This window comes from Pezoporus wallicus, unplaced genomic scaffold, assembly GCF_028554395.1.
Source record: "Pezoporus wallicus isolate ANWC-B61680 ecotype Strahan unplaced genomic scaffold, APGP_CSIRO_Pwel_v1 contig_747, whole genome shotgun sequence".
NCBI lineage: Eukaryota > Metazoa > Chordata > Aves > Psittaciformes > Psittacidae > Pezoporus > Pezoporus wallicus.
Window position 1 is genome coordinate 3,730,001 of NW_026638457.1, and position 23,674 is coordinate 3,753,674.

Genomic DNA, 23,674 nt, shown 5'->3' on the forward strand with positions numbered 1-23,674 from the left:
TAAATTTTCAAAGGCACTGTTCTAAGGATTATATATCAGTCTTGATTTAGATAATTGCTTAAAAAAAATTATCAAGAACTTAAGACATCTAAAAGCAGGGTTTTATACAACGGCGTTTTATTCACCTAATGGCAATAACTTTCCGTTAAAAACAATATAATAGTGCTTGGGCCTATACTTACATTAACTTATTAAGTGCTGCTTCTTTACAAAACGTTTGCTTAGTGCTGGAGGATACATGATAGAGGGAACTCATACATGTCTTGCTGACACCCCTCACTCCCAGGAAACTGTGGGATATAGTGCTGGACATGACGTTACCTTGGGTACATGACAGTCAGCCCCTAACCAGGCTCTGTTTCACAGGCCTAGGTGACACTCGTTTTCAGTCCTTGGTAAGGTATGAACTTGTGGTAATTGGGGCAACTGTGGCAAATGTTTCCAATCTTCTTTTCTTCCTAGTCCTATCTGACTTTACTGGTATTGCTTTTTAAATGAAACAAGAACAATTTAAGAGCTGATGATGGTGGGCTATATTGGGAAATCTGTTAGTGTTATGGTGTCTAAGTGTCTGACTAGCAGGGCCTAGGAGCAACTACATCAGAAAGGTACTTTTTTACTTTTTTCCTTGCAGAATTCTAGGCAGAGTCTGGCGCTGGAGTTGGCTGTCATGTCCAAGTCTGTCAGCTTTTTTTTGTTTGAAACAGCAAGGGTAAGATGAACTGCAGGGTAAGATGGGCTGTTTTTGAATACGATAGTCCAGTTATGATACCACTTCTTTTTTCCTTTTCTTTTGTTCCCCCTCCCTCTTCTTCTGTTCTTTTTTTGGCATTGACTTTGGAAGTTTGGCATAATCTTTCATTTATATGAAGATGTGTTACCTTGCTGGACCAGTTCCTTAAACAATTAAATATAAATACTAAAATTTAACAGAAATGAAATAGTCCATCTTGCCTTCATTCCATTTTACCCAGGAGATTTAAAATCAAACATATTAAGCAATTAACAAAAAAGGATCATTTTGGTATAATAGTATACTGGATATGGTGAAACTGTTTTTTTGAAAGCAAGTTTCCAGCTACTTCTTAAAGATCTTATGTAAAATTCTTGCAGTGAAGCTTGAAATTGTTTATTCAACATTATCAGAAATTTCATTCAATTCAGTTAAAATGTTACAGAAAAAAATCCATGCATGCTCATTTATGATAAATATTTGCAGTTGTAAATTCCATTGAATTTTATTTTTTCCTGTTTTTAGTAATTAGGCACAAGAGGAGTTTATGTGCTTCAGATTGTCTCATTAGACTCTAAATTAGAGTTAATAATTATGCAAATTATTATACAGTAGCTGTCTCTCCCCTCCGTTCTTTAGTGCCATGAGCAGGCAACTCCAGCAATGCATTATAATCTATCTTTATCTAGTTTATGCTTAGCAGTCTAATTTTTTCATTGCTGCTCTATCAAAGTAAGTGTTTGGCATAGCCACCCATGTTTATCTGTAATTGTGGGGCTACCTGTAGAGATGGGAGATGTTTTTTTTTATATAAGCAGTTAATGGGCAAACCTTTACAGCAATGTTAATGGCAAAAGTCAAAAGCATATTTATAAAAGATTTCGGAATTCATATTTCAGATACTAAATAGTTTTGTTCTGTACCTGGTCCTCTCATCAGTAGCTTTTACTTACTTAAGTGACTTTTTACGAAGTACTTAATATTTGTATAGTGTCTTGATGATGAAGAACTATACAAATGCTTCAATATTAAGAGGCTCAATCCAGACAAGATTTTTCATAGAATCATAGAATCATGGAATCATAGAATAGTTACAGTTGGAAAGGACCTTAAGATTACCTAGTTCCCACCCTGCTGCCATGGGCAGGGCCACCTTGCACTAAACCATGTCACCAAAGACTCCAGCCAGCCTGGCCTTGACCATTGCCAGAGAGGGAGCATTCACAATTTTTCTGGAAAGCCAGTTCAAGTAACTGCTTTTTTCATGTTGATATGTATATTCTTATAAATTTTAAGAGGCACTGATCATTGAATCTCCCATTTCTATGTTTTGATTCCCACAGCCCTAAAAAGGTCTGTGTTTATAAGTGTAATCAATCCTTATTTTTCATTTCAGTTGTGTGTGTTTGTACAAGCAGTATATGTAAGCCTGTAGGCTAAAGATTTTTTTGCACCGTGATTCCACCTCCCCACTGTGGCAAAAAGTGCTGAACACTTATTATTGTCTGTGCATTGGTTTCACTTTTCTCCCCTGGTTTTCATTAGGTTCAGAGCTCATGCCCAAAGCCCTCTCCACCAGGATAGTGGGAGGCATTTGGTGGTTTTTCACACTTATCATCATTTCTTCGTATACTGCTAACCTAGCCGCCTTTCTGACAGTCGAACGTATGGAATCCCCTATTGATTCTGCTGATGATTTGGCCAAGCAGACAAAGATAGAGTATGGGACAGTTGAAGATGGAGCAACCATGACTTTCTTCAAGGTAAGCTTTATATTCTTTTTTGAAAAGATGCTGTGTCCAATTGCAGAGGGGTGACTTGTACACATTGCTAAGAAGCAAGAGATACGGTTCTTGCTGACATCAAAAGCAGCTGAAAATCACTTTTTGAGGATTTTTTTTTTTAAGCAAACGGACTACATTAAGAATTTTAGCTACTGGCCTGAGAAAAACGTTTAGGGCTTCGTATTTTTGAGAATCTTTTGAATGAAATTTGGGGTTCACATAAAAAAGCTCAGATTCTGCCAGCTTGTCTAGTCATTTTAATATGATACTAAAATAATACCATTTTTAATATACTGAAATATGCTGCTGAATTAGAGAGGAATCTTCTCTAACTTCATCAGTCATTTAAGTGGCGATAAATTAGATGTATTAGAGAGAGAATGGTTTGTTCTCAAACTCATGTCTAATAACACAGAGGTGTCTCAAATCTTCCAAACAAGGAGGTGTTTACCAATATTTGTCTGATCTTTGGTACATTTTGAAGACTTCTAGCTAGTGTATTCTGGGTTTTTTTTTTTGAGCTATTATGCGGTCACCTAAAGCTTTACTGTGTCCCTTACACTGGCATTTGAAATTAGACAAGTTGAGATCCAAGGTAACTTGTAAACTGGTGCATAAATTGAAGAATGTGTTATGTGTTATCAGTTCCTCTCATCAAATTCAGACAGTATAAAATCTGTTTAGCTATCAAGGCTAAATAGTCACTATTTAATCTTACTGCCTTACAGCTAATTGAAGTGTATACATAGTTTCCATTTTTTATAAAAGTTATATGGATTCAGCTTCTGCTTGGAAATAAAAATCATAGGATCATAGAATCATAGAATAGTTAGGGTTGGAAAGGACTTTAAGATTATCTAGTTCCAACCCCACTGCCATGGGCAGGGACACTTCACACTAAAACATGTCATCCAAATCAATTCAACTTCTGTGTATTGGATTGTTTTAGGCTGCTTAACCTATAGCATACTGCTGCAAAGGTATAGCATTGGGAAGGTTCTGAGTATTTTCTCCAGAATACATGTTGGAAAAGGATGAACTTAATAGAAGTAACTAATCTGTTAGAGGTCTCTTGATGTCAGGAAATATGTGAGGCAGTTAAAAGAAACAACATAGAAATTTTGAAGACAGAGGTTTTTAAAAGAGCTTAAATTATTTATTTATTATTTTAAGGCCACAAGGAGATGACACATTTATTGAGTTACCAGAAAACAATCCAAAACTTCAGTTTCATTTTTATTTGTTAAAAACCATTGAACTTTTTCTATTTTTTACGTCAACTGTGGATTCTGAAATATCAGGAAGCAACTTTAAATTAGTAGATTGTTTCTGTCTTGTTGCCAGAACCACTTTTCTCTGTATCTTCTTAATATCTATTTTTCCTTCTCCCCACCCTTAGTTTTCTCTCTTATTTATTCTTTTTCCTTTTTTTTATATGTGCATAATCTGTGGGGGTTTTAAGCACACAGAATATTTCTCCTTCTCTGGATGTTTTCCTCTTTGCATATGGATATACTGAATCATAGAATCATAGAATAGTTAGGGTTGGAAAGGACCTCTAGATCATCTATTTCCAACACCCCTGCCATGGGCAGGGACACCTCACACTAAAATGTGCCATCCAAGGCTCTGTCCAACCTGGCCTTGAACACTGCCAGGGATGGAGTACTCACAACTTCCTTGGGCAACCCATTCCAGTGCCTTACCACCCTCACAGTAATGAATTTCTTCCCTATATCCAAGCTAAACATCCCCTGTTTAAGTGTTAACGCATTACCCCTTGTCCTACCACTAGAGTCACTAATGAATAGTCCATCCCCAGCGCCCCTATAGGCTCCCTTCAGATACTGTAAGGCTGCTATGAGGTCTCTTTGCAGCCTTCTCTTCTCCAGGCTGAACAGCCCCAACTTTCTCAGCCTATCTTCATACGGGAGGAGCTCCAGTCCCTGATCATCCTCATGGCCCTTCTCTGGACTTGTTCCAATGAGTTCCATGTTTTTTTTATGTTGAGGACACCAGAACTGCACACAATCCTCCAGGTGAGGTCTCACGAGAGCAGAGTAGAGTGGAAAGATCACCTCCTTCAACCTGCTGGTCACGCTCCTTTTGAATCAGCCCAGGATACAGTTGGCTTTCTGGGTCACGAGTGCACACTGCCAGCTCATGTTCATTTTTTCATTGACCAGAACCCCCAACTCCTTCTCTGCAGGGCTGCTCTGAATCTCTTTTCTGCCTAACCTGTAGCTGTGCCTGGGATTGCTCTGACCCAGCTGTAGGACCTTGCACTTGTTATGGTTAAACTTCATGAGGCTGGCATCAGCCCAACTTACAAGTGTGTCAAGGATGGCATCCTTTCCCTCCAGCGTATCAACCAAACCCCAAAGCTTGGTGTCATCAGCAAACTTGCTGAGGGCTCACTCAATCCCACTGTCCATGTCAGCAACAAAAATGTTGAACAAGACTGGTCCCAACACTGGTCCCTAAGGGACACCGCTCGTTACTGGTCTCCAGCTGGATATTGAGCCATTGACTACAACTCTTTGTGTGCGGCCATCCAGCCAGTTCTTTATGCGCTGAGTGGTCCATCTGTCAAATTGATGTCTCTCCAATTTAGAGACAAGCATGTCATGTGGGACAGTGTCGAACGCTTTGCACAAGTCCAGGTAGATGACATCAGCTGCTCTACCCCTTTCCACCAGTTCCGTAGCTCCATCATAGAAGGCCACCAAACTGGTCAGGCAGGATTTCCCCTTAGTGAAGCCATGCTGGCTGTCACCAAGCACCTTGGCATTTTTTGTGTGGACCAGGAGAATCTGCTCCAAGATTTTGCCAGACACAGAGGTGAGACTGACTGGTCTGTAATTCCCTGGGTCATCCATTTTCCCTTTCTTGAAAATGGGGGTTATATTTCCCTTTTTTCATTCCTGTTGGGAACTTCACCCGACTGCCATGATTCCTCAAATACTATGTCCAGCAGCTTCAGAACTTCATTTGCCAGCTCCTTCAGGGCCTGCGGATGGATTTCATCAGGTCCCATGGACTTGTGTACATTCAGGTTCTTGAGATGGTCTCTAACCAGATCCTCTCCTACAGTGGGCCTAGGGTCTTTATTCTCACAGTCCCTATGTCTGCCCTCCAAGTCTTGGATTGTGTGGTCAGAGCCTTTTCCAGTGAAGACCGAGGCAAAGGGGTAGCCAGTTCTCCTCATAGCTTCCAGAAGGGGCCTAACTTGTCCCTAGTCTGTCTTTTATTCACTACTTACCTACAGAATCCCTTCCTGTTATCTTTTATGTCCCTAGCCAAGTTTAATTCTAACTGGGCCTTACCTTTCCTAACCTGGTCCCTAGCTTCCCGGACAACATCCCTGTACTCTTCCCAGGCCTCCTGTCCTTGCTTCCACCTTTCACAAGCCTCTTTTTTCTTTTCAATTTTCCTCAACAGCTCCTTATCCATCCAAGGAGGTCTCCTGGCCCTCCTGCTGCACTTCTTTCTAGTCGTGATGCAACACTCCTGAGCTTGTAGTAGGTGATCCTTGAATATCAACCAACAGTCTTGGGCCTCCCTGCCCTCTAGGGCTATATCCCATGGTACCTTACTAAGCAGGTTCCTGAGGAGACCAATGTCTGCTCTTTTGAAGTCCAGGGCAGTGAGCTTGCTGTACGCTCTTCTCACTGTCCTGAGGATCTCAAATTTGACCATCTCATGATCGCTATAACCGAGGCTGTCCTGGAGCTTCACGTTTCCCACCAGCCCCTCTCTGCTGGTAAGCACGAGGTCAGGCATGGCACCTCTCCCTGTCGGCTCCTCTGTTACCTGCAGAAGGAAGTTTTCTTCCACACCATCGAGGAACCTCCTGGATTGCTTGTGATGGGCCGTAACATTGCTCCAACAGGAATCAGAGTGGTTGAAGTCCCCCATGAGAAAAAGGGCCTGTGAGCATGAGGCTGTTCCTATGTGTCTATAGAGTGCTTCATTCACAGTGTCCTCTTGGTCAGGTGTTCTGAAATAGATCCCCACAATAATGTCCCCCATAGCTGTTCTCCCTTTAACCTTGACCCACAAACTCTCTGTTGACTGCTTACCTGTTCCCAGACAGAGTTCTATACTCTCCAGCCTATCCATAACATAAACAGCAACTCCCCGCCTGCCAGGCCTGTCTTTTCTAAAGAGCCTGTAACCTTCCACTCCAACACTCCAGTCGTAGGAGCCATCCCACCATGTTTCTGTAATGCCTATTATATCATACCCCCATAGACATGCACACATCTCTAATTCCTCTTTTTTGTTCCCTATGCTGCTCCCTTTTGTGCACAAGTCTTTCTTTCTCCTCTCTTTCTTCTGTTTCTATTCATCTAGATATATTTTGTGTTTACCTAGTATATTATATCCAATAGTTAGAGAGAAGCTAGTTCTAATGAAATAGCAATTGCACATCCTGCATTGAAGATTTTTGTTTGCAGTCGGAATAACCTAGACTTACACACAACAAAGTTACTGTGTCAGATCACATACATTAGTATTGTTTGTAGTACATTAACAAATTCTTCTTCACTGTGAATAAAAAAGAGATCAGAACAAAACAAAGGATTTGTTTATTCAGTTGATATATTTAAGGTCAAATTAAGGTTTATTTTGTGGAACATTTTCTGGGCTTTATGTCTGAACAGATCGTGTTTTGTAAGTGTTTTGTGATGTGAGAATGCACTGATAGTTAAGAACTCCTGTTCCGGGTAGCAACCAAATGATTTCATATATTTTACTGACATGTACCATCTTATCTAGAAGTATGTAAATTAATTTATATTGTTTACCTAATGGATCTAAACTTCAGTATTAGAAGTAGCTACAACTGTTCTTGTAGTTCAGCCAGTAAGTGAAAATCATGCTTCAAAAGGAAGTAAATAGAAACTATATAATCTCATTTGATTAATTCAGTGTCTGAAGCAACTTCCAGGTAGAATTTAGAATTTGCTTGATGTAAATGCTATTTGTTACAGCTATCTGTGTAAGAAATACTATTTAATTAAATATTCTAAGAAAGATAAAACAAAGCATTTTTATACAGCCTATTACATTAAATTTCTGGTAAAATTAGATATTTTACCTAATGAGTTGAGTTTCAAAAATACAGAATATTACCATTCTGGTAAACATAGTATATATGTATTTGTGTGCTTCCAAAATATACTTCTATTTTGTATGACCAAATTGCTTCAGGAATATAATTTATTACATGAAGAAAAAGAAAATGCAAGAAAATATTTTAAAGTAAGACTGTAAATGGAATTGCCTTCAAGGGTGCTACTAAAGTTGAACAGCTCATAGACACTACTACTAAATAATAATATAAAAATCACTTAAGAATATGAAACTGATGAAGACAAAACCTAACAGAAAAATATCTTAAGTTACAGAAGTGACGCAGGAGGTAGATAATATAGAAAAGTATAGATAGAAAAGACAGAAGAGTTGCCCATTTCTGCATCGTGTGCAAAAAAACAGGGTCAATAGTCACATTTTAAATTCCTTTCAGAAAAAAAATATGTTTTACCAGTAAGTTAAAGTAGAGGTTTAAATGTTGTATATTATATTCTCTGATATATAGACAAGTAAATTTCAAGTAGGAAGTAACACTGCCATTTTACATGACATTACAGAAACTTAATGAACTATTGTGTTCTGTTCTGCTGACCACATTTTGAAAATATGTTTAAAATAGGAAAGAGTTCATTGAAGGTGAAGGAACTACTGTAGGTCTGGAAATAAACATGCTTAGAGGCTAAAAATCAGTCTGTTTAATCTGCTGAAGATAAGATTAAGAGGTGACTTGATCATAGTCTCTAAATGACTTAATGGGAATGAGGCTTTTGACAGGAAATGACTGTTCAGTCTAGCAGAAAAAGGCATAATAAGATCCAGTGTTTCAAAGCCAAAATTAGGCAAAATTCAAACTAGAAATAAGGTGTATAACTTCAAGAGTGAGAGTCATAAGTGCTACAATTATCTAAGAGTTGGCTGGATTCATCCATCACATGCAGCAACTGTGAGGAAAATGGATACAGCATAACCCAAACATATGCTTTTGACTTAGAGGCTACCAAGTGAAACAGATAGAATTCATTATACAGGAGCTCAGATTACTTTTTAGTAGCCCCATCTCACTTCAAAAATCTATGAGTATGAGTTTGGGGGGGGAAGAGTGTTGCACAAAAATGGTTGAGAGGATAAATTTATTATCTGTATGTTTTTCTTTAACTGCTTTGTCTTGTTTTAATGAGAATGGATTGAGTAAAACCATGGCATTGTGATACAACAAGAAATGAAGGCACCAGATGGTTTCCTAATGTTAAATGAAATTATCATATCTTGGTAATAGTTATTAGTTCCAATCACAGTGAAGCTTGGTAGCTGCCCATGAAACTGACAGTAATTTCTGCATAAATTATCTATATAGCAGTCTATTGAATTCTGTCTTAAAAAAACTCTGGAACCTAGCCAGAGCTGTGTGATACTAAAACAAAAGTATATTTTTTGAAGGAGAAAATAAATGGGAATCAGACAAAGTAACTGCTAGATTAAAACCTGCTAATGTAAAAATCTCAGAGAACACGGGGAATGTGTGTTGAAAATGCTGTTACCCATGAGGGTCAAACATCTCTGTGAAATAGTTTTGATGAAAACCGAGAATGTTGTCTCCAGAGGTTTACTAGGTCCTTCAGATCATTGTATGCCTCCTCATGGACTGAGAAACATGACATTGCAACTCCTTTTATAACCCAAAAAGTTAAGAAAATTTTCAGTGCTCTCTCTTCTTAAGATCTGCTTATCTAGTCTGATCATGGAAAGGAAGTAATTTCACAAGTCTATTACATGCCTGGGAGGTCTTGTGAGCCATTTCATTAGCAACAACAAATAAAACCTTAGTATTATACAAGAATTAGAAGGAAAGAAATGTGAAAGTAGATTCCAAACTATATCTGCTTCTAGGTTTGTGGTGCTTCTCAAAGTGAGGAGTTTTTCTTAGTTATGAGCTTCTCTATCTTTCTCTTGGATGCTTTTGTCACTATTGACCATTTTCAAATTTCAGAAGCCTGTCTTCCTTCTTTTGGAATAAAATAAAAAAAATATTATTTTAATGAAAAATACTCTTTTCACACTAGCTGTTATTAGATAAAAAAGCTCAGATTTTTCATTGCCTCTGATTTCTGTGGTCTCTTAGTCTTTTCTTCTCAAAATCCCTGTGTCTGTTTTCTTGCTGAATGACAGTTCTGAAATTGAGAAGAATAATGTTAATTCAACCCTGCTTCTATTTGTACCACAGCTGTCTATCCTCACATACAAAGAAACTACTACAGCACATATGCTTATAGGTAGTCTACAGTTTTAATATTTTCTTGATGAAGTTGCTGGGTACAATTTTTTTTTCATATCTGTGCCTTTCAATATCAATATTTTTTTCTTTCGATATTTTGGTACAGTACCATCCATAATAGAAATTTTCTCAGTTACGGTTACTTAACATTTGCATACCAAATAGTCAAAAAAACAAAGTAATAAGAGTAGATTACTGTCATTGTTTCTGTATCACAAATTAAAGGTCTTCTAAGCTCTTTGTGTAAGTTGTATATTTTATGTCCTTATTTTGCTGATAAGGAAACTGAAGCTTTGAAGGGAATGCATAATTTTCAAAATCACTTGGTGAAAGGCAGATAGGGGACTAATTCAGGAAAGCTGACACACGTCTCAGAATTATTTGGTAGGCTAGTCTATTCATCACTTACATTTGCCTGGTTTTTCCCTTTTCTTCAGGATACATTTTTATACTCCAGCTGTACTTTTCTGTGATATCTTCAATTTCATCCCTCACTGCTTTTTCTCCACAATGATCCATGCTGCTGGCCCTTTTCACTCCTGTCCTCTGCCCCAGCTTTTTACCCTAGCCATTTTTTATCACTTCCTTCAGGAAATTCTGGAGGGCAATAATTCAATCCTTAGCATTTACCTTCCTTTTCCAAATTCTGAGCCTGTTGTTAAAGATAATAGCATGAAGCTCTACCTATACATTGCAAAATCTCAGAAATAGTCTCTTAAGGGTGAAGAAAGGAATTATAGGGGAACTTTCCCACTGCTTGCAACTGGAGTACAAGTGACAGATCCCCCCACATAAAAGTAACAATAAGAATAAATAATTTGTTTAAATGATTTTGGCATTAGCATGTATAAAACCAGTATAATTTTAGTGTGTTTTTCAAACTGGTTTTGAACATTGTATTAGAAAAATTACATTTTTCTGTTTAACAAATAAGTATGTATGTACAAGTATATGGACATGGGCATGTATACACATAGAGCCTTTAGCTGAATTCTTCAAATAAACCAGTACGAAGTTTAGCAGTACATATCAATTTTTTGGTAGAATTATTGCAAGTCAAAAATGAAAGAAACACCACTTCTGAGCTTCTCATGTGTTCACTGACTGTGACTAATGAAGAATTATTTATTTTTAAATCCCAGCCTCCATGTTTTGATATGGATAATGTTTAAAAATAATTGGTAGCAGATACCGGAGATACATGTTCAGTTTGTTTTAAAATTATTTCTCTTTATAGATAAGTTTTATTTGAATGTAAGAAATATAGTCTTGCTCTCATGCATAAATACACATGTGGAACTTTTGACTAAAAAAGGGAATTATATATATATATATATATACTGGATAATTTTTTTTTTTCTTTTAATCATGATGGTTTGGGCCTCACTACTAGAAACATATGTAGTTGATATTCATTATTTTGAATCTGCAAGAACATCTACTCAGTTGACCACTACTACTGTGAATGTACAACAACAGTTGTCACAGTTGCGAACCTGTAAAGCAAAGTCTGTGTTTGCTCCATACACTTACAAGAACTGAATCTGCAATGACACAGTCTCTAAGAATGAGATAAATGCTTTGTCAAGACCTCAAAACACCTCTGCCTCATTGAGTTCTACTTATTTTTTAAAAGATCAAGGAAGTTAGGTAGGTTAGATGACTCATTATCACACGCTGTAACAAGAGCACCAATGAATTTGAATTCTAAATAGAGGAAATTCAGATAAATTTACCACCATTAAGTTCTTTGATCTGAACTTTCTGTCTCTTTGTATCTGAGAGCATGAAGCAGAACTAATTCACGTAAAAGGCCTCATTCCAACCAACTCTCTAGGTACTGGGACAAAGTGACTGCAATGGTTTTATGCTGTCTTGACCCTTCCCCTTTCTCTGGGGTTGTCAGAGCCATAACTCCTCCAGCAAATAAGAGCTGTTTGGCTGCCTGTTGCATCTCAGTGCTCAGACATGAAGCTAAAAAGAGATAGAATGTGGTAGAAATCTACTACCTTTACATCCTTAACTTTTTCCATGCCTTTTGCCTTCCTGTTTGCCATTCCACATTCCTTACACCCTTTCCCCCTCTTTCTACATTAGGGACTGAAAAAAAACAAACACAAGGAGTAGTCAACTTTTCATTTCTGCAAAGATTTATACTGCATTATGACATATAACCAGATGGTAAGCACTCCTGAATAACGTGGTAAAATGATAATTATGTTCCAAAATCACGGTATTCGTATTTATCATTTACACCTGTCTCCAGCTACAGCTCTTAGATACTGATGAAACATGTACAAATGCTTTTCAGATTCTTATTATAGAAATATACACAAATTTCCAGTAAAAAAAAAATTAGTAATTCACAATAATTTAAATATTGAATTATATAGTTAACATATGAATTGGGTACCCACTAGCTGTTTTTGAAAGGAAATCTAGTAGAGAAATCAAAAATAAATTAGGTATTAGGAAAAGTCTTCTTTATCTTTGGATCAATTAATACTTTGCACAGTCAACATCTGTTTCTGCCTTACCCCAAATATTTACAGGGGTTTATGCTATCTCCCCACAGAGCTCTCAGGTAGGCTTGTTGGGGTTTAAATGCAGCTGGTAAGTAATTACCACACAGCTGCTCACTCACCCTTCCTCTTTTCCCCCTCCACAGGCCACATGGGATGGAGAATAGAAAGAATGTAAACCCCATGGGTTGGAATGAGAACTGTTTAATAACTAAAATACAAAAAAAAAATAAAAATAATGGAAATAATAATGATAATGGGATTAACAAAGGGAAAGAACATAAATCTAAAAGGGAAAAGTTGAAAAAAATAACAATTAATACAAGTGATGCACAATACAATAGCTCACCACCACCCACTGAACAATACCGAGCCAACCCGAGCAGCGATCGGTCATTTCCAGGTAATTCTCCACAGTTTATATACGGGGCATGACATGTTGTGGTACGGAATACCCCTTTGGCTAGTTTGGGTCAGATGTCCTGTCTCTGCTCCCTCCTGGCTTCCTGTACCTGTGCCAGTGTGCTCACTTGGCAGAGTATGAGAGACAGAAAAGTCCTTGACCATGGTAAGCGCTGCTTGCTAACTAAAATATAGGGGTGTGATCAGTGTTAGACTAAAACCAAAACACAGCACTATACAAGCTACTAGGAAGAAAATTAACTCTATCCCAGCCAAAACCAGGACAGGGCTGAACTATGTAACCTATAGTCCCATCAAGCATTTGCCTTATGTAGGTATTTCTTAGTGTGAATATAATGTAGAGGTAAAATGAACGTACCAGCAAGAAGCTGACATTTGTATTATTTTTCAAAATTGCATCCAATCACAATAAGCATTAATTAGTTCACATTCATTAATGATTCATATTGTAGGTGGAGTTTGTCTTAATAAAGTTGGTCTTTCTTAGTGTGTAAAGTACAGTAAAATATAGCAAGATCTAATTGCCACTTGAATAAAAACACAGGAAAAAAGAAATCAGAGGCCACTCACTGTACATTTGTCTGTAGAAATTCAAGCCTGATAGACAAATGTTATCCAGACCTTACTTTGAGTCCTAAAATGTATCAGAAATTGTTACCAACAAAAGGTAAGGTGGTCAGAGGTATGCAGCCCCTCTCCTGTGGAGACAGCCTGGAGAAGGGAAGTGTCTGGGGAAACCTTATATCAGCCTTCCAGTAACTAAAGGGTACCTAAGACAGCCAGAGAGGGTCTTTTTATAAGAGCAAGTAGTGATAAGAGGTAATGGCTTTAAACTAGAAGATGGTATATTTAGACTAGTTAAAAGGAAGAAGTTCTTTAGGGGTGAGACACTGGAATAGATCTCCCAGAGAAGCTGTGGCTACCCCACCCCTGGAAGTGTTCAAGGCCAGGTTGGATGGGGCTTTGAGCAACCTTGTCTAGTGGAAGATATCCCTACTCATGTCAGTGACTCATGGCAGTGAGGTTCAAACCAAATGATCTTCAAGGTCCTTTACAACCCTAATCATTCTATGATCTTATATCACCATCCCAAATGTGAAAGCCACGGAAAACCCATGCTTTTTGGAAAGTAAATTCTGTTGCCTAGACATTTGGAGGTGTGAGGGTGAGAAAATAAACAGCAATGTAATTCTTGATATTTCAGATTGCAAATTGTCCTGATGTACTATTGTAGGTTTTATCTTCTCTCATAAGTCATTTTGTTTCCTTTCTCCCACCTGATGTGCTTCAATTTCTGGCCTCTTCAGGACCTGTAATGGCACTGCTGACAGGGCCAATTGTAGGAAAATGTAAGAACTCTGAGTTCTGATCATAGGTTGCAAGGCTTTTTCCTCAGAAAAGCATAGAGTAATTCTTATCCAGCCTTACTACCTTTCTCTTCTCCTGCTTCTTTCTTCCAGGAGGCAGGGTGAGGACATTTTCCTTTTCTCTTTGCTTTTCAACCTTTTTCTGTTTATGCCTGTCTTTAGATCATGAACCATGTGAGAAAGAGAACTGAAATAGATTAGAGAGGTTCCCTCAACTGCAAACAGCTTTGTAGGAAATTCAGAGCACATCTGAACATTTTAACTATCGCAGTCTGGAAAAAAAATAATCATCTTGTTCTTCAAAGCAAATAGATCACCAAGTAATGATACAAAGTCCACAGATTTGATCTATGACTTGTCCTGGGACTGTGATTCAGAAACAATTCTCCAGAGTCAACTATCTCTTGGTTTAGCCTGTTTTGTCTGATATCCTGCCATATGAGCAGCCTTCAGTGTTCAGTTCCTGCCCACTGAAGCAGCTTGAAAGCTTTTATTCATTATCAGAGGTAAACTCTTTGTTCCACCTTGTCATTTTATATATGATACTATTGAGGCGTTGTCCAACTGCATTAGCATTGCTTTTTGTAGAGAAATGTTTCCAGTGCCAGAAAAGCCCTCCACACCGCCTAAAGTCTTACTATGCTGATGAATTTCTTCTCCAGAGTTATTCATTGCTCCAGATAGAATATTTTTGAGAATGGTTAAACAGTCCTTTTTGTAATACACCTATGGTAATAATTACATAGCTTTATTGGATATGGATTCCTTTTAAGATATTTTCAGTACGCATGCATCACTTTAACTTGTATTTAATGTATTCAAGACCCTTAATCTCTACAATATAGACCACTGATGTCTTAAAAAATGATACAAAAGCATGCTTTAGGATCATAGAATCATTTAGGGGAAAACACATTTAAAATCATTGAGTCCAACTGTTAACCTAACACTACCACTTCGCTGCTAAACCATGTACCTAAGTGCCATGTTTACTATGGAGGAAAGTGGTGTCACCACTTCCCTGGGCAGCCTTTTCCAATGCTTGACAACACTTTTGCTGAAGAACTTTTTAATATCCAATCTAAACCTCCCCTGGTGCAGCTTGTGCCATTTCCTCTTGTCTGGTATGTCACTTATTGTTTGGGAAGAGACATCCACCTTGCTTCAGCCTCCTTTCAGGTAGTTTTAGCAAGTGGTAAGGTCACCCATCAGACTCCTTTTCTCCATGCTAAACAACCCCAGTTCCCTCAGCTATTCCTCATAAGACTTATTCTCCAGACCCTTCACCAGCTTTTTTTCCCTTTTCTGGACATACTTCAGCAACTCAATGTTTTTGCTGCAAGGAGGGGCCCTAAACTGAACACTGGATTTGAGGTGCAGCCTCACCAGTGCTGAGTACAGGAGGATTATCACTTTGTTAGTCCTGCTGTCCATGCTATTTCTGATACAAGCAAGGTTGCTAGTGGCCTTCTTGGACCCTGGGCACACTGCTGGCTCATATTCAGCCAGCTGTTGACCAACATGCCAGGTCCTTTTCTGCCAGACAGCTTTCCAGCCACTCTTCCTCAAGCCTGGGGCACTGCATAGGGTTGTTGTGACCTAAGTGAAGCAAAATTTTTATTTGATATTTTTGATACAAGCAACATCTTCCTTGACTTACAAGGTATATTCCAAAACTCTTAAGGAGCTTCTGCATGACATAGGTAGAAGTTTCATGTACTTTTTAATACATTTCCGCTTTCTGAAACAGGAAGATACATCCCTCAAGTAACTGTGCGAAGAAGGACTATTGGCACCAAATATTTTTTTGACTTTTTGGGAAGTCTGTCTAGCTCTACTCTTTTACCTTATCTGTCAAAGAAGCTCTAAGAACAGTTTCTTTGGTGTTAAAACTTCTAATTGAGCCTATGCAGGTAGTTATTGTTCAAGGGTGTTTTTATTCAGGGTGAATTGCTGTCATGGTTTAAGCTGAGTTTACTCAAACTGCTTGGTTCCTTAATTTATTTTATGGCTACACCTAGTAGTTCTGATGCAGCTTTTGTTCCATGAAGTACAGAGATTCTAAACATAATTCTTTAGACATGTGCAATTCCACAATGGAATTCTAGTCAGGGATTTGGTTACACGTAAAATCAAAAGTTAACAGAGGAAATAGTAAGCTTCCTCTTCCAATCACAGGTGCCTCATACAAGAATTTTTTTCTTTTTTTTTTTTTTGTTACAGCCTGCTCATAATGAAGAAGGTGAAGGTTTAGTTGTCTTTTCAAATCAGATCATCAAAAATGACAGGAGGATTGAAGAGAAATTATAAGGCTCATCTCATAAGCAGTATTGAGGCCATTATTTTTTACATTCTTAGTCAGTTAATAATGTATTTCTGTATTTATTTCCAGGATACAACTTGATTTTTAGTACTGCAAATAAATATCTTAACAATTAAAAAAAAAAAAATAAGGCTCTTAATCTTCAGGCTTCAATTTTCCTTTCAGAAATATAGAATTACTGTGATGAGTTGAATCTCTCACTTTTAATGGACTAAATCCATCAGCAAAACTACCAGGACAACCATATATTGCAGTTGTAATATTACGTGATTTGCAATGTTTTTGTTTTTTTTACATTTGCGGACAGTAGTGATGGAATCAGATTTTCAATATCTTATATTCTTACACTGTATTGCATTAAACAACCCCTATTTTAATAATATCATTAACTGCTAATGTAGCTATTTTCACTTCACAGGTAAAATATGTAACAAAGGTAATTTATTATTCTTTTAAATATCCCTAAAAATAATGAGTAAACCCAAGAATAGGCTGTATTCCTGAAGTATCTCAAAATGAGCAGAGTAGGACTGTACTGGGAATACATTGGTGGTTGTTAAATTTGTGGATTGGTAAAGAAAGAATCCCAGTTGTTGATTGAGAGAGTTTAATAGGAACACATAATAAGATCCTGTGTTTTGGTCTCAAAGCAAAAAACAGACCCCCTCAGATTATTTGTTTTACATGGAAAGCTGTATTTTTTTGAAACATGTAGGACAAGTTTCTTCTCGCTACACAGAGCGGGTATGTAGATACCTGATCTCAAGTAGTCATCTAGTTGCCTTTTATTGGCCCTGGAAAGAAACTGAAAGGCACCAGAAAGCAGTTCTTTCGTACTACCTCAAGTAACTGTCCTAGAAGGACAGTGTATACTGAATTACTTCACTTTTCCTATTGACTATAGAGAAACTTAGATTACTACCCTGGTCCAGATATTTAATATGCAGGTGGCTACAAGTACTTATGATGAATCTTAAAATATTTCTGGCCACTGCTTAAGCACTAGGCAACTTACATACGTGTATAAACTGTAATATGACTGCAGGGAGAGGTTGTGATTAAAATATGTCTATATATGTAAAGTAATTTTACAAGGAATAATTACAAATAATTCTAATTCCATAACAAAATTGACTTAACTAGCACTGTGGGAATATTTGTCTTATTTTAGACAATTTTAAGTCTATGAATAGTTTCTTTTTCTTCATGGTGATACGGAAATGAACACACACACAAAAAACAAACAAGCAAACAAAACAACCAGAGAGAAAAATCTCCTTTATATCATAGAAAAAAAATCACGTTTTTGTTTACAGATTAAGTTGGACCATAATCAAAATTCTATTCTATGTTTGTAAACGTCATATTTTGAAGGACTGTACTGGTCACAATGAGTGTTCCTAAAAGTAAGCCAATGATTTAAAAAGTCTGTCTTTCAAAAACAAAAGTAAATGTAGAAATAACAAATATTAAACGTAATTCAACATTTTGCTTTGCTGATGTGACTCCATACGCTTGATCATATTGGTATGTTTACTCTCCAACAGCAGAGTGGATGTTGCTGTGTCATCTGCTATATAGCTTGTAATATTTTTCTTACATTTATTGAATCCAATTTTTTTTCATTATTATTAAATTCAGGAGACAGGTGCAGGTTTTGATGTGTATACCACTAATACATTTGCATTGTTTGTATATTTTGTTGGAAGTATGTGGTAATCTTGACATATCCTATGCCAGAATCTTCATGGAAATGTTGAATTGAAGGGTACAATTTAGCAAATTCGGTCAACTGAATTATTAAAGTTCAGTAGGTATTAATGAAGAAATGCTGAAAAAGCCAAGGATCTACACAGGTTGCCGTTCCAAAACTATTTCAAGCTCCCAATACTTTTATATTGTCGTCCTCTAAGAAAGTTTTTGGACCTCCAATATTGTGATATGGTTTAATTTATAACCCTTAGAACAACTCATACTGCATTTAGAGGAAAAAGACTGTTCTTTAAAGTAATTTATTTTTCATAGATTAAAAATGAATAAAAAGAACAAGCGAGCAAGAGATTTTTAGAACATGAAATCACCTTTAATCCTGAAGAAGACAACACTGCATTTATTGATCATTGATTCTTTAATTGTATAGTAAAGTTTTATTCACGTTTGGGTTTCTGCATGCACAAGGATGACACAGGAAAACGAACAGCCTTGTTTACAGAAAAAAACCAAACATCTACATCCAGAGCAAACTATATCTTCTAACAGATTCTTAATTGTTAATTCTCTTTTGTAAATTTTATTCTTCTGAACTTTTGGGCTTCTTGGTTATAAAACGAAGCAGATGGAAAATTATTAAACCCAGACAAAATAGAATATTTCAGGTGGAGGGGACCTACAATGATTATCTAGTTGAACTGCCTGTCCCCTTCAGAGCTGACCAAAAATTTAAGCAAATTATTAAGGGCATTGTCCAAATGCCTTTTAACCACTGACAGGCTTGGGCATAAACCACCATTTTAGGAAGCCTTTTCGAGTATTTAAAAGCTGTTTTAAAAATTATTGTTAAAAAAACATGATTTCTTACCCAACATTTTGAAGTACGATTTCTGAGTGGTTTTTTAGAAACTAAAAATCTGTAAAGAAATCTTTATTAGAGAGTAATGTAAAATGCATACAGAAATATTTGCATAGTGTTTCAAATATCTTGTTCCAAATGCATTATATGTTTCTATCTTGTACATTTTTAGGCTATATTTGTAGTAGTAAATAAAATAGGCCAGGACCATTTTTTAAGTCAATGTCACTAGACTAAACTCATGATCTAGAACTAGATGATCATGCACAAATGCCTTATTAGAAGCGTAGTCTTATGTTTCTATTAGAAGCACGTAGGCTTTGATATGTACTTGACATCTCCTGAGCTATTGCCTGTTTTCCATTTCTGTCCTGTTCCCAAATTGATTTTGTGGGGTTTTGGTTTTTGTCAGGGTATTTTTTGTTTGTTTTTTTGTTTGTTTTGTTTGGGTTTTTTTGGTTGGTTGTTTTTTGTTTGTTATTGTTTTGGGTTTTTTTTGTGGTTTTTGTTTGTTTGGTTGGTTGGTTGGTGTTTGTTTTTTTTTTTTTCCCCTTAGTTATACTGGTTTAACTTAAAGCAAATTAATTGTGAGAAGAGCAAGCTACTGAATATTTGTACAACCTGAAATCCTAAAATGGAGCTACATTCTCATTTCATGGTTCTTATTTCTATGCTTCTTTCTTTCATAAATAAGTTCCCATTGATTTTAGAAGGTATTAGATGTTTAAATATCTTTGTGAATCTAGGCTTAAAGACATACAAGGAAAAAAATGGAAAGAAAAAAAGAAGAGCTAATTCCAAGTAAAACTATACACAGAACAGATTGTAGCCATTGAAGCTTAAAGAATCTGAAGTTTCACTGAAAAAAAAAGAAAATAAAAAAAAAGGAAAAGAAAATTGGTTAGATGTTACATATCCAGAGGCTTGGACTAGAGCAAAGTCAAAGTAAAATTCAAATAAAGCACCCATGATTTACTAGTTTTGTGTTTGAAACCAAAACATATTTTATCTTTATTTTAAACATGGAGTGCTTTTCTTTTTGTCATGCTGGTGTTTCCCCCACAGCAGTACAAATGAGGTCGATTAGATAATTGATATTACTTAACAGCTTATTTCAAATGAAGTATTTTGTTAGTGTAGTATGCATCAAGAAGAAATTATTTCATTTTACTTGGAAAAAGAATATTTGATGTCTTTCTGTTCAAAGACAACAAAACAGGCATACTCTTTGTCCTGATATTCTCTAATGTGCATTACTGATGTGTAAGTATGCTTGGGTCATATTTTAAGTGGTAATTAATTTTAAGCTTATTTCCATAGTGAACACCACGTATTTTGAGATTTTTTGTTTCAAGTGAAACCCAGAATGACTCTTCATTTACTTAAAAATTTCAAACCCATCTCTACTTTGCATAATTTTACATAGGCAATGGTTCAGTATAAAAGGGACAAATGCTCTTCTCCACATACACACAAATAAATGATGCCTACATGTTTGTCTGCATAATTTCCCCACAGCTTTTCCTCTGAAGGTATAGGAAACACACTGTTACTTTACTGCATTCCTTTTGTTGAAGAGGAAATGGTGTCACTGAATAGAATGGCCTCATCAGACAGTTTACAGAGCTGCCAAGTTGTAGCAATCAATAGGGAAATAGCAGATGTGAAGGTTAGCTGGCATTAAAGAATATAAGTGGAAGACTTTCCTATGGGAAAGAAAATGCTTCATTACACTTCATCTATACTAAGAATATTGTTTCTTATCAAGGTTTCAGAAAATTAGAATATAATGGCTTTCATGACCCCAACTCTAAAAGAGTCACTTTAACAACAGCTAAAAAGTTAGATACCATCTGGGGATTTGCATGAAGTGATCAGGATTTTATTAGTTTTAAATTAATTTTTTTAAACACATTTTTTTTCTGTCTCTGAAGAAGTTAGATCCAATGCAATGAGTCTGGGACAAGAATTGCTTCCCTGGGTGATCCTTATATTGTAGACGAATGTGAATGCTTCTTTTTGAGCATAGGAAACTAGCAACATGTTATAATGTCTCTAGAGCATAAATATTTAAAGACTTTTGTTCAGAAAGTTCCTTGTTTTGGGGCCAGCTTGTATATTTATGTTTGTTTCTTTCTCTGAACAGTATAAGCAACTTGTCAGTGTTTGTCCACACAGGAACCACTGCAGAAAACTGAGTTTCAGTACATCAGTCAAGTGGATGCTCTTTAGAGAGACTGTCCTACAGGGAGTGGCAAAACTGGAAAGTCAGTAAACAGAGTGATGTTTAGCTGGCAAGTCAGTGGATCAGAGATAGCATTTGTCAGTATGAGAGCTTACAGTTTCTGATAGCAGTTGAATGCTTTTCTGCGCAAGCTGTAAAAAGGAGCAGGTATTAGGGCAGAATACTTGGAGGATAATATTCACTGATGAATATTTTGTTCCTTCACTTTTTAAAATAGTGAGATGTTTTATATTCAAAAAGCTGAATTGGAGATTTTGTATGCTTGAGACTGAACTTGGGGGGTTTTGCCTTCAAAAAAACCCCACCTCCTTAATAATATCTTTTTCTAAGAATAACTCCAGTTACAAGGATGGATACTTGTTTCCTATAAAGAATTGAAACAATTTACTCACTTCACTGATCTTTAAATTAAAATACTGCTTAATGGAAGTTCTGCCCCCTAATCTTCTCAATTAATACTTAAAGTAAATTATATTTATTGGTAATGTTGAAGAGGAGTCAGCATTAACTATCTAAAACCACTTTTCTCACTGAAATCCAGCATGGGTTGAAAATTAATTGTCCCTGGTCCTTGAGCTCTGTTCACACTAATAAACAAATAAATACAAAAGAGCACACACTGAATCAAAGGTTTCACTGACAGTTTAGATATTTCTTGCCAGAATGGAATTAAATTTGCTGAATATTCTGCAATGCTTCAGCTTCCTGTCTCTCCAGAGTTCACACCAAGGGGCAGAACTGAGAGCTTTGACATTACAAGCTTAAATGAACATCACATAATATCTGTCAAGATTGCTTTTTTGTCTTAGAATGCTATGTAATGATGTTTACAAGCAAGTTGCTTCTGCCTTCAGTGCTTACAGATACGTCCGATGACAAGAGAAAGTTATTTTGCCTTTGGCTTTAAAGTGAAGCTGAGGAATTCCTGTCATGCAGCAGCCGAAGACTGAATATTTTGTACCTCAATAAAACATAGCTAAAAGCATCATAAACCCTCGCTATATCATCTCTTCTCTTGCATTTTTGCTGCTTTTGAACAGCAATTTATAAAAGCAAGCGAAACAGAGATAGCAATAAAATTTAGAGCTGTATCTAACATGGGAAGTCATTTACAACCTGGCCTTCATTAAGTTTTTGTTTTCAGTAGTAAATCTATATTAGTAATGGAGAAAATAGCCTTATTTAATTACATGGAAAACCTTCAATGTCAGCTTCTCGAAGTTATGAAAAACTTTAAGCACTCAAAGCTGAAATCTTCAGCCTTCTTAGTTATATACGAGTGGACATATACATACCTTTTTTTTTCTGTTGTTGTATAACAACTCTTCAGTACTTGCTCAGGATTGATGACACACACTTTCAGCCAACTGTATTGCCTCTGTGGGCTGAGATTCAGGGTCAGGTTTACTATGAGATGACCTGTGAGTACTCTGGCAACTATTCAGCTAGTCTAAAAATCTGGTTTTAATCAAGATTGTTTTAGAAATGTAACGACCTCTCTTGTAAATTTGTAATTCACTTATTATACCTATTTTATAAAAAGCACCAAGTATTGTCATTTTCAGAGTGGGAAAATATGGTGTGAATGCATGAAATATAGAGCACATTCTCTAACTGTGTTTGCACAAATCCCATTAAAATTAGCATTTTGCAAGCTATCATAAAAATAGGAAAAAATAAAAAATCCCCTGTAGTCCAAGATTAGTGATAGCATTTGATTGTCTCTGAAGGTAGGTGTCTCGTTTATTAAATATTGCAATTTAGCTAATTAGACTATACTAAGTGTATTATTTTTCACTGTAGGTCTCCTGACAGTTTTCTGAAAATGATGAGCATTTTAATTGATTACCAAACCAATAAAGTCAAAAGAATTATATTATAGTTCTTTTCCCCAGGAATTACATTGTAGCGATGCAGTAAAAGATCAGCTGCAGGAAATTTAACACATGAATGCAACCGTGTTTCATGAAGAAAAATGTTTATCAGAAGAGCCTGATTCTGTAGTTAGTGTAGGATAACTTCTTACAATAATCACAAATACAAGAAATTTTTCTTCACAATCCCATGCATTATTAAAGTGCTTGTATCAAGTGAAAATTTTTATACTTTACCAAGGACAATGTTTTTCTTGCTGTCATTTTTCTTAAGATCAAAAGTTTGTATTGTTATGAAACTAAGATCTAGTGAATTGTGCTGAAAATTTCTAGCTACATAGGTGGCTATTAGATCAGATCATTAATTTGCAGTTGTAGCCTTCTATGTACAGCTACCAAAAGCTCATATTTTTTACTTAAACTAACACACTCAGAGATCTGCTTTGCCAAAATGTTTTCTGC

General features: G+C 36.4%; 1 protein-coding gene and 1 long non-coding RNA gene across 8 annotated transcripts in view; one reads left to right on the forward strand and one right to left on the reverse strand.

Annotated features, from left to right (window-relative positions):
- LOC130599980 (uncharacterized) overlaps positions 1-455 on the reverse strand; it is a 2,104-nt gene extending 1,649 nt beyond the window's left edge. Inside the window, exon 1 of the long non-coding RNA XR_008972343.1 lies at positions 322-455. This is a non-coding gene — a long non-coding RNA (uncharacterized LOC130599980). The remainder of the gene's footprint in view (positions 1-321) is intronic.
- Positions 1-23,674, forward strand: part of GRIK2 (glutamate ionotropic receptor kainate type subunit 2) — a 402,122-nt gene that overhangs the window by 306,303 nt on the left and 72,145 nt on the right. For all 7 annotated transcript variants that reach the window (XM_057410869.1, XM_057410866.1, XM_057410863.1 and 4 more), the window contains one exon: positions 2,279-2,496. In XM_057410869.1, coding sequence (XP_057266852.1) covers positions 2,279-2,496 — 218 coding nt within the window. The remainder of the gene's footprint in view (positions 1-2,278; positions 2,497-23,674) is intronic.